This window comes from Synchiropus splendidus, chromosome 12, assembly GCF_027744825.2.
Source record: "Synchiropus splendidus isolate RoL2022-P1 chromosome 12, RoL_Sspl_1.0, whole genome shotgun sequence".
Lineage (NCBI taxonomy): Eukaryota > Metazoa > Chordata > Actinopteri > Syngnathiformes > Callionymidae > Synchiropus > Synchiropus splendidus.
In genome coordinates this window covers 17101915-17117509 of record NC_071345.1, presented here as the reverse complement: position 1 = coordinate 17117509, position 15595 = coordinate 17101915, and the positions used below count along the sequence as shown (strand labels likewise).

Below are 15595 nucleotides of genomic sequence, written 5' to 3'. Positions count from 1 at the left end.
GCACTTAGGACTGTCAACTATTTATAGAACAGACTTTAAGAAACACTAACTAACACTCACGCTAACATGCTACCTGGCCCAAAAAAAAGAGGTGGTTTTGGTGAAAGTCAATTTGATTCTAAGTACAAATAAAGTAGAACGGAATTTCTTTCAAACGTTTTCATTTTGGACACCACCATCACTACCATTTTGCCATGTTACAATAACACCACACCGATAACTGTGAAAATAAAATGACTGGAATGGCAGCAAAACAGTTGTTTATTACTCGTAAGACATTAAGGTTTTCTTCATTGCTTTACGGTTGACTTCAAACTAAATGCAGAACCAAATCAATACACCCTTGCATGTAAACACAAAAAGAATAATTGATACTGAGCAAGCACAGAGTTTGAATGGCGGAAACTCCACTGAACCAAGGTAAAATGATGCAGCAGGAGGTAACATTCAATATTTTCTTATTTACCGCCAGTCATATTCTCATTTTAAATATTTTATTTATTTGATTTATTTTTCTAAATACAGCGGTTGCACTGACCAGAAAATTGCAAATTTGTCTTTCATAAAATAGATGTAAGATCGAGATAAATAAATGATTTTTTTTATGAATAAAGTGATATATTTTTGCCATATCCTCCCGTAATTTGATCTAAATTTTGAGAATGGTTCTAGTCCATGTTGTGGAACAATGTCTTTCACAAGGTCAAAAAAAGTATATACTATAGTGGGGTTGGATTAAAAAAAAAAAGGCTTGAGTCTAAACTTGGATCACTTCCCAGTTACACCAGGATTTCAGTCGGATTTCTGACACAATTGATAAAGAATCAATGAACATACCACAGATCAATCATACATAAAATGTGACTTTCTTGAGGAACATTTTTCAGAGCAGTGATTCCAGGCATCGCATTGTACAATGTGATGTCATCAGCAAAATATCCATGATGGAGGAGACCCAAGGAGAGTGTGCTAATGGATGGAAAATTTAAGTTTAAAAAACTTCAGCACAGAAAATGCTGTTCTCCATGAATTACGTTCTTCAGTGATGTGAGAACCTTTGTGTTTAAGTCTACAGATTTGACTTAAAATTGATCATTTGGGTGTCAAATTATAACAAGTTGACTGGAAGTTTGCACATTGGTTCAGAACTGTTGTATCCAGACGGAAGCGACAAGGTGGCAGAACACTGGCAGGAGGAACATTGTCCAGCGTGTTATCAGCACCAGTACACATTGAACATGTTTCACGGGGATGAGCCTCGAACTTAATTAATGCTTGTAGCGTAGAAAAAAAAAAATCCTCCCATGTGAATTCTCAGAATGACATTTAATGACGGCTCAGTTGGAGCCAGCTGGTGCTGATGATGATTTTCAATGGAACGGTGATGTCGCGGGGGAATATTTCTCCGTTGTCATGCTGATGTTCAGCACAAAGCCGCCGCCATTAAAATGGCAGCCAGAGCGCTTCCATAGTCCGCAGCGATGCCTGGTCAGGCGGTTGACCGCACATCAGCGCATCTTCACCCCCCGCAGCTTCCCGCCGCGACCTACCACGCTACTGTTTTTCACGTTTCATGTAAATATAGTGTGTAATGACACAGTGTCAGAGCACAGATGCTATTATAGCCTTCCGACCAAGCAGAGGTCATCTTTGCCACCCCGCCCAAAAGGAGGGACCGCCTCACCGCGGTGGTTTAAGGCCCTGCTTTCACCGAGACCAAAATGACAGACGTGACTTTATCTTTACATTTGGAACCGAATTTTGCGGCGGAGAGTGCTGAGAATCCCATATGAAACTTTACAACCTTCAAGAAATTGTCTTCAGTTGTATCATCCAAATGCTCCTTCAGACTGCAGTGAACTACTACGCTGGCGAGGGGAGAGGGCTCTCTGCTTTTTATGAGAAACAGAGAGCATGTTCGGCGCCGCGCTCTTACGCTGCATTCCAACTGAAGACATTTACAATGGGTCCCTTTAAAAAGAACTCAGATGGGAGGCGGATTGTCAAGATCTGGTCGTTGTTACGGTGAAATTCAAGCGCTCACTTTATTAAACGTTTTTATTCTCACAAAGCTGGCCAACTGGTTTTTAGCTGAAGTGCGGCTGATTACTTGGAAACGTAGCCAGTAATGCTGCGTTTGCTTCAGCTCGAAAAAATAATAAATTGCTTACAAAGTGACATATTGGGAGCAGTCGGTTCGCGAGCGGCGAGCCAAGAACACAGCACATGTGAGCCTTGAAAATATTAGCGAACAACTCATTTTCAGCGAAAGTATTGCTCACGGATAACTCGCTCCTCCAGATGACATTCTTTCGCTTGTGTTTGTCAAATCCCAGTTCCGTTCAGTAGAATCCTTCCGCGGTCTCACATGTTGAAAAGCCTCAGCGTTCACCTATGTGCGCCACAAAAACCAAGGCTCCGCACCATCTGCTCCGTCTCCTGCTCTTCATTGTAAACGCTTCATTAGGAGGGTGATTATTTCTCCTCCGCTCGCAGGCTTCGGCCGCCCGCCGCGTGGATGACTCAGGCAGCAATATTGTACACAGTGAGACCTGATAAAACGCCACCATCAAACGACAAGATGCCAATAAAGTCAATGCACCAAAATGTCTATAATGCTATAAGAGGAAAAATATGCTGCTCTGCTGTGCGTTTAAAAGGCGGCCAGGAAAGAATAGAAGTGGATCTAGTGGCTTCAAAAGTAGGCAGTAAAATTACCTTAATGGAAAGACTGAATATAAGCCTTTAAAATGAACTATACGCTGCTACTTTTTTTCTTGCAGTCTGAACCCTGCGACGCTGCTAATACGTAGATTTATACCAGCCAAAGAGCATCATCCCGCCAAAATATGGAGCCTCTTCATGTTAATCCGATGAAATCACAGGCGTTTTATTTACCTTAAAGTGTCGTGGATGTTGAAGACATCAAAGACAGTGAGGCTCTAATGTTCAGATTTAGACGCAAAATAAGATTTTGATTCTTTCAAGTAGCGGAAATAGGTAAGCAAGTATTATGATGTTTATATGGCAAACCTGTAGATGACTACATAGTTTGTTGCTGAAGTCTATTTTGTAAAAGGGATCATATACTTTTCAGGTTGTGAAGATAAGAAACAATAACTTGTGATTCAGAAGAAAGTGAATGTATACATTTCAGTTTTATGTGCGTTTTACAAAAATGTTCAGTACATGGCGAAGCTGAAGACGACGATCAAAATCCACTGAAACAATATTCTGAAGTTGAATTATGAACCCAGATCTTTTAATCACAAAAGCTCTTAAAATGTTTTTGCCCGAGAGTCCGCAGCTCTGCCAACAGAGCCGACCTGGAGACGAGAAGAAGCAGCTGAGACCTGCTGTGGTGTCGGAACTTTGGACACGGGGGCGAAAACAGTGCATTTTGAGAGCGTTAATGTCAATGAAAAATATGAGGAGTTCATGACTCAAGGTCAGAACATTGCCCAATTAGTTGCATGACTCCATGTCTCCATGCTGGACCCTGTTTTTAAAACTAGTTTAGAAGTGATCCTCATACATTTTAAGCACCACTGACCTTTGTCCGACGCAGACAGCACCACTGCGGTGCATCTTATGTATGAACAAGATCTATTTTTCAATTTACTGTGTGCGGCTAATATTCGAGGGCACTCTATTGTCTGGAAATTACGGTAATTAAACAGCTGAAATCCAGTGTTCAACAGCAGGAGCGGATCAGTGCAGTTGTGGGTTCATGCTTCTGGTTTGTGTTGGTGTCAGTGGGTGAGAAATGAAAGACATCAGTGGCACCAGCATATTTTCACAGCAATAATGTGCAATGCGTCTCTCCACTATTGCTGGTGCTAATCAAGCATGGAACACATGGAACACCCCCCACCCCCGAACCGTCTTTACTGCCGTCCACTCTCCAGTTGTTAGCGACGACCGGGCCAAACACTTGGTTCGGATTATTCAGTTGTTTTGGCTTGAGAAGCGCTGATGAATGCGATTTAAAATGGGATGCAGCAAAACTGCTTACATTTGCTTGTGATGAATGGGAGCTGGTCTCAGATCCCCTCAGAAAATCACTGGGTTCCTGTAGTTTTTTGACCCCTAGACACCGTATCCAAAAACATGACGGCATTTCACAATGAAAGCCATTCCACAAATAAAAGGCAGGTTCATTTTGCGTTTTAATATGAAGAGAGAAAGCCGAGGCCAGCAGGAGAGAAGATAAATCGCTTCACACGTTTCAGATTCTCAAACCAGATTTCGCTCGAATTAAGTTTCAAAATCCAAATTATACTGAAGTTGCATGTGAAGACAGAAATCTAGATGCGTTTTTCTTTCATGTCCAGTATTTACTGCCTAGATTGAACAAACTTTCAGACCTTTAAACCAATGAGCCATAAAATTGCGACCACATGATGCACACTGTTGTGTGATGTTCCTGCTCGGGAGACTGCTACCTCAAGCACACGCACTGTCATGAGCCAAATCTGAATTTCATGACCAGAACGAAGATTTATTTTGACAGCAAATGCAAACGCGGAGGACATACACAACAGCTGGAAATACATTTATTTCCCCCCCTTTTTTTTTTTTTTTTTTTTTTTTTTTTTTTACCCAGGAAACATCAGCAGCCTGATCGAAAACAAGTCGATCCAAAGGCTGCAGGTCCTTCATGCTGATTAATTCAAGAGGCTTCAAGAGCTACATAATGTCAGGTCCGACTTTGTGCGGGATTTTGGAGCGTACTTGCCGGAACAACAGCGTTACCAAGAGTAAATTCAGTTTTACAAACTCAATAAAGTCCCACAGCAAAAAAGATCCAGATACAGAATTGTAAACAAGGCCTTTCATGATGGGAAGGATTTGGTGTTGAATTATTAGCAGGCTTCACTCCTCTTTGATTCGAGAGCCTAAGGAGAGGTTACAGTCGCCAACAGCATATTGCTTCAATAAGACAATCTTCATACATAATGTGAGCGGACACATTGGAGGAGATGGTGAGAATCCCGTGAGTGATAATCCTTCACAGACGGAGGTCAAACTCCTTTCACATTGATCTGAGACTCTTCGGGGTCCATATGGCTTTTTGCGACGGAAACCATTCAGAATCTGTTGAGTTTTTAGTTATTTGAGGAAACGTTTTAATGGAAGCACCGCAGCGTATCCAGCGCACGTCCAGCTATTTCCACGGCCTGTTTTGTAAACCGTGAGTTCAGATGCTCATTTTTCTTCACAAAGACTTGATTAAAAGTGACCATGGTAAAGATTTCCCTCACAGGTCAAATACAATCCGAGTAAATAGAGTATGACAGATGCAGCACACAAGCACAGCAAAGTTTCATGTCGGCACACGGCCCTGGATCTCACCAGGAATCCCCGTCTGAAAGGACAGACTTTAGCATGAGGTGAAGAAGCAGCATCCTTATATTGAGGATTATAATATCACTGACACTGAAATTGCTTTCCAAAGATCATGGTGTTGCACCCCAATTTTACATGGTTAATATCACCCGTTGACCTTTTTAGATGGGAAAGGGTGGTACAGCAAGAAGCACAGAGGGCAAAGACTTAACATTCTTCAAGCTGATAGGCATGTCTCCAAAGCCAGGGAGGCATCAGGGGGAGTGTGAAAAGCCAAACGCGCATTCAAGAAGGAAGATAGAGTTTTCATGACCAGGACGAAAGTATCCCGATCGTCCATAACGCTGGTTCTGCTGTGTTGTGTTGAAGAAAGCGAGATCCTTAGACTTGCCTTGATATGAGGAGCGGAATGTAAAAATGAAGAATGCAGAATTTTGACAGATTTGGCAAATATTTGTTACATTTGAGACACTACACTTAGATGTTACGTTGCATTGTTTCATCTCTGTAAGTGTTAAATCTTAAATTTAAATCTTAGATCTAAATGTAAACATTAAATCTAAATCTTAAATGTCAGTTTCAAAGATGGCAGGTGTGCGAGCTGCACTACAAGGTGCTGGCTTCATTCCTCTGCAGTCGGCATCACATTTAGTTTTAACACTTACACAGATGAAACAATGGGACAAAACATTAAACATTTGCGAAATCTGTGAAAATATTGGCAAAGATTTCTGCTAAATCAGGAAAAAAAAAATGTCTTCATTTTTACATTTGGCACCCCATAACCCATGGATGACATCACAAGAGGAATATCCCATAGGCCAAAGCATTCATTAATTCATTCAGCTTCTATTCGGCTTTGACCTTCAGAGAGGGGTCTTTCAGCATCAGACATGCGATAGGCGGGGGAAAAGTCTTGCTAAACTTGCATGTCAGTGGGATACTCGAGCCAATGAAAGTCCAAGCTTGTTCTTCTTCCCAAAAGATATAGATCTACATAAAAAAGAATAGGTGACTTAAGAACAGTGAACAAGGGGCAAGAGGCAACGACTATTGTCTTCTATACTCTGCAGCGATCACATCTGCTGCTGTATCTGAATTCTGTGGACGGAAAGTTTGTCACAGACAGTATCTACAGCCATGGTTTTCAGACGAAAACAAACAGCTACAGGTGATCACAACGTTAACTTTCCCAGACAATAGCAAGTGCTATTACTCATGTTTTAGGCCAGTTACAAGCATCGCTCCCGTCTGCATCATCATGTCACTTATGGTTGTAAATCCAAAGAAAATGTTAAAAAACTTCTATACACAGAAGGAATACCCACCCCCAATTCTAATGACGTCATAGTTGATATTATGTCACAGACCATAATACTCGTTTTTCTGTTGTGTATTCGGACTCGGAGCACGTCCAGGTGACTAGTCAACAAGAAGAACAGAATGTTCATTGATGAAGTAATGTATTTCTCATGACTTTATTTACCCTAAGAAACCACAGGTTCATATAAATGTTAGACTTCAGAACATAATTTCACAGTGAATCTACGTCAAGACAGGAGGACACACGCAAAGAAAACTTGAAGCAGACCCAAACTATAATCCATGAAACTTTGAAGGTACTTTAGTCACTGTGCTTTTTTTTTAAAGTGGTGATACACTTAACACCAACATTCATTGTATTATTTTTGTTACTCCAATTCCACACGTCATGTAACAGTCTTTTCTGCAGGAGGAAAGAAATCGATCAGGAACCATCTGGATGGAGGCTGGCAGCTCCTCTCTGATGGAACAAATGGGAGAAGAGAAGGGACAGATGTTTAAAAAAAAAAAAAAGAATCACACAAGAATCACACAACAAAATAGAGTCTCACTTCCAACATGTCAGCTGAGTCAATGACTGTAACCAGCAAACACCACAGCCTCCTCTGAAGGAACTCTGTGAGCTCCAGTGCTGATTAAACAAAGCTCTGAACTGGAATATGTTTTAAATATAAATGCACCTGAACATAAAAGAAAACTGAGGCCCTCTGTCATGAAAATATACTTCCATCCAGACTGCCGTTCTTCATTGTATAAAACAGGGGTTCTTAACCTTTTAGATCTCGGGGCCCACCTTTCCCACAGATGGACCCTGGGGCCATTCAAGTAATAGAACTGATTCATTACTCTTCATTTCATTTGTGATCAATAACCATATTTAATCTACTTACACGTAAACAAACTCAAACCTTGTGAAATGACATGAGACCATGTGATCATTGCAAAGATATTTGTCATGGAAACCAGCAGTAGAACCAGGTGCATCAAATTTACTAAAGAAAAAAAAAAAATAAAAAATAAAAATCAAAATTATATATGTATATTAAATATGCACATGACGAAATTATATATTTTAAATTATATTAAAATCCAAAGAAGATAGAAGTAAAGTGTAAATGAAAGTATCACCAAAAAATGTTCCAGTTAATTTTCAATTTTCAACAGTTGCTTTACATGAACAGTTTTTACAGGGGCGTAGAAGCTCGTTTCAAGAACTTCTCTATGGTTAACTTTCACAGACGCAGAAGAAAGTCTGTACCCGAGTCACTCTCACATCAGTTCCAGAGACACTACTTTCATTGCAATCAATGAACAGGAACACATGCAAGGGAAAAAGTGTTACACAGAACTTGCTGAGCCAACTTTACCGAAAACTTTCAAAGCTGCTGCTGCTACCTGACTGGAGTTCAGAAGTTGATCATCCTCTTGATGGCCTCGAAACACTTCCACTTGTCAGGGATGTAGAAGGGTTCAAAGATGTGGGGGAAAGGGGTGTCGTAACCACAGACTCTGCTGATCGGAGCCTCCAGGTTGAGGAAGCATTGCTCCTAGAAAAGCAAAGATAAAGAACAGAATTGCAGCATGAGGGACGAGAGAAACACTGAAAACGTGCCGCCACTCGCCTCGCCACATTCTGAGGTCGGGCTACCTATACCAAGGCTCTAGCTAACAGCTAATCTGATAGTCGACATATGACGTGCATGGTTTGACAAACGCACCAACAAAAAAGGGAAAAAGAAAATAAATGTAAATTGTTGTTGACACTAGTACAGCGTCACTGTTAAATATTGTTTTGAGAATTTACATCTAAACAAGTTTGCATCTGCAGCAAACTTGCATCTTACTTCAGTAAATCTAATTATACTTAGATGTAAAGAGGCACGTTGATGAAAAATCCATCAAAATGGTTATGAATCTAAACTAAATAACACCAACAAAATAGAATCACGTGTTAGCCCATCCTAACCAGTTGAAATAATTCCACCCACTTCGATTGGCAGCGACAGCAGCTACATGTCAATGTCACTTTCTTGTGTTTTGACTAAGACCATGTTGCAGCAAACAGTGCGTATTTTATATTGATACTATAATCTGACTGGTCGTGCACGGCCTTATGTAAATCAAGCGATTCGATCCAGATCCAAACGATTAGCATTTCCACCATGACTCATGACATAAAACCAAAACATGTTCGGATGCTGTCGACAGGCTCCAACAGAGGCAGCTTTGCAGGTTTACTTCAAATTGTGGATTTTTGCAACACAACCAGCAGAGTCCAAAGAAATGTCAAAATTTCCAAAGAGCGCGTTGGCAATTTAGCAGCCTGTAAAAATACCACACAACACGATAACCATGAGTGACTGCAGAAGAACATTGCTGTGCTGTGGTTCTGTTCGAGCAACACGGTACATCGAGCTAGGATCAACTTATTTTAAGACCCGTAGTGTTTTCCTTGGCCAGTCGACGGTTTGGTCCATCCAAACTGGCAAACCTTACGTGATGGGCAGACTTTTAAAGTGCTGGAAGGAAGTAAAGCAGCAAGAAGCCAAATGCTTTGGTGAGGAAACAGAACTGAAACCCAGAAAGAGCTCACATAGTTGTCTTCTTAAGTGCCCTCTTGTGGAGAACAGAGTGGCATGGGTTCGGACAAAGAGATGAGTTGGTTTAAATGAAAAACATAACACAATGCTACTTGAGAAGCACACATCTAACAAAGATAGTTTCTAACATTGCACCCGCACAAACAATTCGCCACCGACTTCTTTCCATCACCCGAGACAAGCAAGTGTGCTCAATGTACCTGTAAGAACCAGTCGAATCTAGGCAGGATTTTTTATTTAGTTTTGTTGGTTTAAAAAAAAGATTAAAATAAAAGGTTAAGTTGTTTGTTTCTAAATTTAAAGAGGGGTAAAATACATTCATTCATCAAAAAATAAATGACCAGAGTAATGTCAAACGCAAACCTATATGTACATTTTCAGCACTTTTTGGCTGCTTTGAGGGTTTGTCATGCATACATATACTGTATATCATACATGGATTTAAAAAGAAATGGACTGGATTGACACTATGCGGCTGCATGTCGAACTCCTACAAAGCTTTGTCAGAACTCTTTTTTCCTGTCATTAAAAGGCAATCTTATTTGACATTTGGCACTTCCCATGGGGGTCTCCATCATTCTAGACTGAGAGGATGATTTTTAAAAATGAAAATAAAATGTCATTGCTTTGAACACTCATTCAAGACCCACAACATGTAATCTGCCCTATCATTCAGACACTATTTTTCTTTATTAAATTACTTGTGTGTAAGTGTGTTTTTTTCTGTTTTAGCCCTTAAGCTTTACACAGGAAGACAAGTGCACATAACTTGCATTTTCATTATTTTTTTTTTTTTTTTAACCAAAAGCCAGATCTAAGAAACAGTAATTCTGGGGGTTTTGGCGATAACTGTTCAAACACTTCAGCAAAAAGAACGGTTTGGGGAAGAATACATGCGACGCAAACAACGAAACAGGAGCAAACGTGTATTGTTCTTTGAATAATGTGAACCTTTACATAGAACAAGTCAAGTGTTTAGCATGTGCTGCAGGTTTGATCCGGATATGTGTTTGTGTCATTGTGTCACTAAGCAACACACTTAACCCTAGTTTCCTCCTGACGGTTCAGATTTGGGAATAAAGAAATTCACTTAGCAAAAGCAATTCCTAAGTATGACCATTTACGAATGGTGAAAAACTGTTCAACATTTGAAAGTGAGAAAGGATTGACACATATCTTCCATGCAGTGCTCTCACTATTGTTACTCTGCCCCACAATGTTGAGCAGGAAGGTACTTGAATTGGGCCTGGAGCAATGCAATTTGACAGGCAGATGGCAGACTCAACAGTGCAAGCAGAGGTCACTAAAGTGCAAAGTCATCAACATTTGAAAATGTCATCTAAAGTCAAATCACCTGAACAAAGAATTAAAAAGACATTTAAATGAAACCACTGTGCTTTTGCGTCCTCCAATTTCTTAAAATGTCATTATCTAATATCAAGAAAAAAAAATCCAACTAGAAAAACACAGTCAGTTTGCCTGCCCTGTTTGTCTGGGTCGGATCTAAGCTCTTTATTTAACAGGAGTGGGAGGAAAGTACTATAGTCTGACTGCACTGCCACCACAACCGGCCGAAAAATGGCCACACAACTCAAATTTCATTTCAAGCCAATGTTTATCTTTGGATGAGTGCATGATTATGTCCAATACACTTAAATGTCAGAGTATAAATACGTTGAAATGACTGTAGCAAAAAGTGAGCATCCAGCAACGGCACAGTGTTTAAGGATAATTCACGGTTTCAGGGATGGTATTCCGAGTCCTGTCTCGAAAATGTTTGTCTGGAGGTTATGTTCAGACACTAGAAGTGTCAACACTTTTACTTGGAGCACAAAGTCCCACCAACATGAGCAAAAGTGCCTTATGAGAAAGTCACATTGAAATATGGAAACGACGAATGAATTTTTGGTATCTACAAAGAGACTCAATGCCACTGGTGACATAATAGTTTGAATGTGAAGAAAGCTCTGGGGCTGATATAAAAGACAATACATACAGATTTTTTCAACTTGAAAAAAAAATTATCGATATGAAATGACTCAGAGAAGAAAATATTTCTAAATCTTTAACAACCACCAGTGACATCTAACAACATGAAACAAATTCAATTTTTTGACAGTATTTATGTTATTTGTTTGACGTTGATACCCACAATGTTGAGAACTGCCATCTTTAAACTAAAAAACACCACCAAAATCGAATCATGTGTTAGCTCAATCTAACCAGTTGAAATAATTTAATCCATTTTGACTGGCAGCAACAACTACATGTCAATGTAACTTTCTCTTGTTGTAAGACCATGTTGATGGAAAACGCTATGTGTTTTATATTGATGTGAGACTCTCCATTTCCCCTTTATTTTTTTGTCTTGCCACAAGCAGTAAATCAGAAAAAGAGACTTTAGCTCAAAACCAAGTTGCCCGGCTTTTCGCTAGGATTTTGAAACAGGGCGTCCACAGCCACTCCCTCAAACAATAACCCCGCCCCCACCCCATTCACCTACTAGGTCACTTGCTTTGTAAAATATAAGCTGTAAACATCTATTTGTACAGAAATAACTTTTTATAAAAACAAACTTCTGAGTCAACAGAGATGAACTCAGTGGCTGTTGCCACATTAAAACCTCCAGATGCAGGGGTCTCCGGGGGCAGTTTGTTTTTTACGGACCCTGATTATTTAAGAGAAAATACATATTTTTTTTATTATTCTTTCCCTTACTATCAGCTAAATGTCTATCGTTTTGTTCATTCTTATTTCGGATATTTATGCAAGATGAGCACACAGTTGTATCAGCTGTGTGTCAGTTCTCTAAACTTTCATCACACATTTAAACATTCATTCATTTAAGCAAAAAGGATTTCCTCTTGATTAAATGAACAGAACCATGTGAATTTTGATCCCTGTTAAGCTATTTAGCTCGCATTCGGCAAGCGCAGTGTGCAGTGCAGCGAACTGCGCTGGGGGGTGGTACAGTTCGGCAGGTTGAGAATCTGCAAATTTCAATCATATTCGGCAAAATTACAGGGCAGAAATACCCTTTTCATGGAAACCAATGCAATGAAACTATGAGTAGGGCATTACATAGGCGCTAATAATCAGACATTTCGGGCATTCTGCTGATCCATTTTTTTCATATTTTGCAGTGTGCTCCGAGTTAAAAGCCTGCAAGACATCCTTGTCTGCGAGTGTGCTAAAGAAAAAAAACATTTTATTAGTTTGCGTCTGTGTAATGCTGCAACACATTTAAAACAAACCAACAAAAAAATTCATATTTGAAATTGTGCCAAATTTTGATGAAGACGACTTTTCAGGACATGTTCATCATACAGATTATAGCTTCTTTTCAAATTTGTTTACGAACAAGCTACACAGCTGAGCAGTTTATTAACTAACTCGATAGAGAATTTAAATGCCTTCACCTAAAATATCTTCACTTGATCAGTTTTAGGCAAACATCGTCCATTTTAAAAGAGTCCCTAATAAACCTAAAAACTTGTGACTGAATTCTGCCTTCTCCATGACCACTACATTAAGTGGCTTCAGACCAGCAGAGGTGACCGCTTCTCAGGGTGAGGATGCATAAAGCCTTGATCGCTTTGAGGCATCTAGTGAAAGGCGTCCCAGCTTTACTACATACTGGGACTTTTATTGACAGAACCATTGCAACCAATTACGGTGAAAATCCTTTGAAGACCACCACCTACTCCTGGGAGCTATGAATCCCAATTAAAAAAAGTCACTCACAATTTATCCACCCAAGTCATTAGGACAGAAAATAACACTCACCTGTACTGTGGAGCTGATCTCAGCTGCAAAGCCTCCGGTTATGGGCGCTTCGTGGCTAATGAGCAAACGTCCAGTTTTGACCACAGACTGTGAAAAGAAAAGAGTCATAAACATCAGCGCACTATTGCGATGAAAAGGCTATTTATGTGTAGTATTTTCAAGAATCCGTCTTGACTTTGAAATCCATGAGCAATTGCCTTCATTAATATCAACCAAGCAATGCTAACCTGGGACAAAATTTATTCTTGAACAACTCCACCATTGTTTGTCTTGCACTTTCTAAATAGCAGTTCTAAAAGAACCATGATGACAGTATTGTCCAGGTCTCCTGTTTGCTGCCAAAACAGCAACACTTGGGTGGTCCTCGTGTGCATGGCCGGTATCTATCAAAAGTGGACCTTGGAAAGAAAAGGAGTGAAGCGGCGACAGCTTCATGCGCCAGCAAGGCTCACTGAAGCATGTGGGAAAGGAGAGCTCCCTGACTGAACTGACCCAATGGATAAAATGGCTGAAAAAGGTGTCAGAACACAAAGTTTTTTGGGCATGCTTGAACATTGGCATCAGCCTCCAAGTTCTGTGCACAATTAAATGTGCAGGTCTGCAAAGCTGGGTTTACAATTTAAGCAGATGGAATCAGCTGGATTCACCTGAATGATTTCCATTCTTATATACTTTAAACTCATGAATCGAACGGGTCAGATCAAAAGACATGCATAACATCATCTTTTGATCATATGGCATGCTTGTGCGTCAAAATGGATTTGAGATGGGAGCCGGAGGTTTAGACTGTCCGAGAAGACAATCATTGACATTAGAGGTCTCTGCCTCCCAAGCATTTGCATTTGGGTTTACTAAAACCTGACATTACTGGAGGAGGATGCTTTTGCTCCACCTATTATCAGTCACAGTATAAAACCGATACTATACTTTAATCCACTTGCTTCTGTGTCAGGCCAAAGTAAAGTCTGCTTTTTGTACCAGCTGGAATTGTTTAATGGAGATAGAAAGATAGGCGACCCAAGGCGAGGATGATGACCATCAGATGTTACGCTGACAGAATCTCCTAAAGACATGTATGATGATGTTTCTACTTGGAACTTTAACAGATAAATATTTACATTGCTGTGGTCTCGTTTGGCAGTCAAGCACAAATTAGCAGAGGAAAACTATGCGACTATTGCACACAAGAAACAACAGTGAGTCAACACTTGATGCGATACAAGCATGCATGCCAAAAAAAACAAAACAAAAAAAAAAAAAAAAGCACCAAAATAGAAGATATAGATATCGTTTTTCTTCTCTGATGGAGAGCTAGATCATGATAATTAGCGATTCAGAACCTTGACCAAGAACCCCTCCAGGAATTCCTTAAATACAACTGTGAGAGTGTGTTAAGATGTGACTTGAAACAACAGCATCCGGACAAAATGTGGCTGCATTCTCCAAATAGAGATGACTCATAAGAGTCTGGCAGATAAACACTATTGCTGCTCTCATGCTGAACCCATTCCTGGTCTCATTATCAGAGAATACAAAGAAACATTAAAGAGACACTGACGTGAACTTGAAAGCAAGTCTTTGAAAGTCATCAGATTTTATATAGGCATAAGTGGGGTGGAGATATAACCATAGCAATGAACCAGATAACGTACGTTCATGATAAGGATGTCTGTCTCTAGGAGAGGGAAGCAAGCACGGCGCACTTATTGATTGACAAGTCTATCCGGGACGCCAAACCCTCTTCTTATAAAGTAAGCAGCCTTTTGCTGATGTATTTCTTTTCTCTACAAATAGGCCCAACAAAAGCAAAGTGGCCTTGCCCTTAAAATGACAAAATTCTAGGCTTGACTTTGACATAAGACTTTGACAGGACTCAAAAGTCTACCTAGTAATTGTGGCAGCAGCCTTCAACAGTGGCTTTCAGTCAGTGGACGTGGGATTCCAGGAGTCAGAATCATCTACACTTATTGTGCGGTTTGACCCTTCTCTCAAAAGTCAGCCTGTCCCTTTATTTCCTTATGACAGCCATTTTTCACATCTGTAGAATTGGGGTCTGGGCTTGGGGGTAAATCTTCAGTCATAGAAGGAGAGAATGTCTGTTAGTAAATCACGTCCAAACCAGACAACTCCAGAAACAAACTGGCATATCTGAGCACATCACACAAAGAAATATAGTTCTCCACAAAATCGTAAACAAAAGGACAAGAACATGATTACTCACCAAGTTTAGATTTACAGTGATTTGATGCACTATGTATGGAGGATGACGAAACAGACGGAATAATCATTTGTCATTAGGCAAAGTAGGGACAAAAAATGATTTAAACCCTTGGCTGGTGTTATATGGTGACGTGACATGACATATTTCTGGGTGAATCATACAGGTCTGTAATCATATCACCACATAGGCCCAGATAAATATGTGCGTTCAATACAGTAATAATAAACTGCTTCAACAGCAGCATAAAGCAGGGGGCATCAACCCTTGAACCCACCCACAGACTTCTGCTTTCCTCATTGACTTTAAAGTCACATTA

The 15595-nt window shown here is 40.1% G+C and overlaps 1 protein-coding gene across 2 annotated transcripts in view; it reads right to left on the bottom strand.

Moving 5' to 3' along the window:
* Nucleotides 1-3862: 3862 nt before the first annotated feature.
* bckdhb (branched chain keto acid dehydrogenase E1 subunit beta) overlaps nt 3863-15595 on the bottom strand; it is a 34905-nt gene continuing 23172 nt past the window's right edge. Inside the window, exons 9-11 of one of the 2 annotated variants that reach the window (XM_053881253.1) lie at nt 13059-13145; nt 8040-8219; nt 3863-7132 (exon numbers count right to left, since the gene is read on the bottom strand). In XM_053881253.1, the coding sequence (XP_053737228.1) occupies nt 8079-8219; nt 13059-13145 (228 nt within the window). In that variant the 3' untranslated portion in view covers nt 3863-7132; nt 8040-8078. The remainder of the gene's footprint in view (nt 7133-8039; nt 8220-13058; nt 13146-15595) is intronic. The other variant, XM_053881252.1, reaches the window with a different exon arrangement.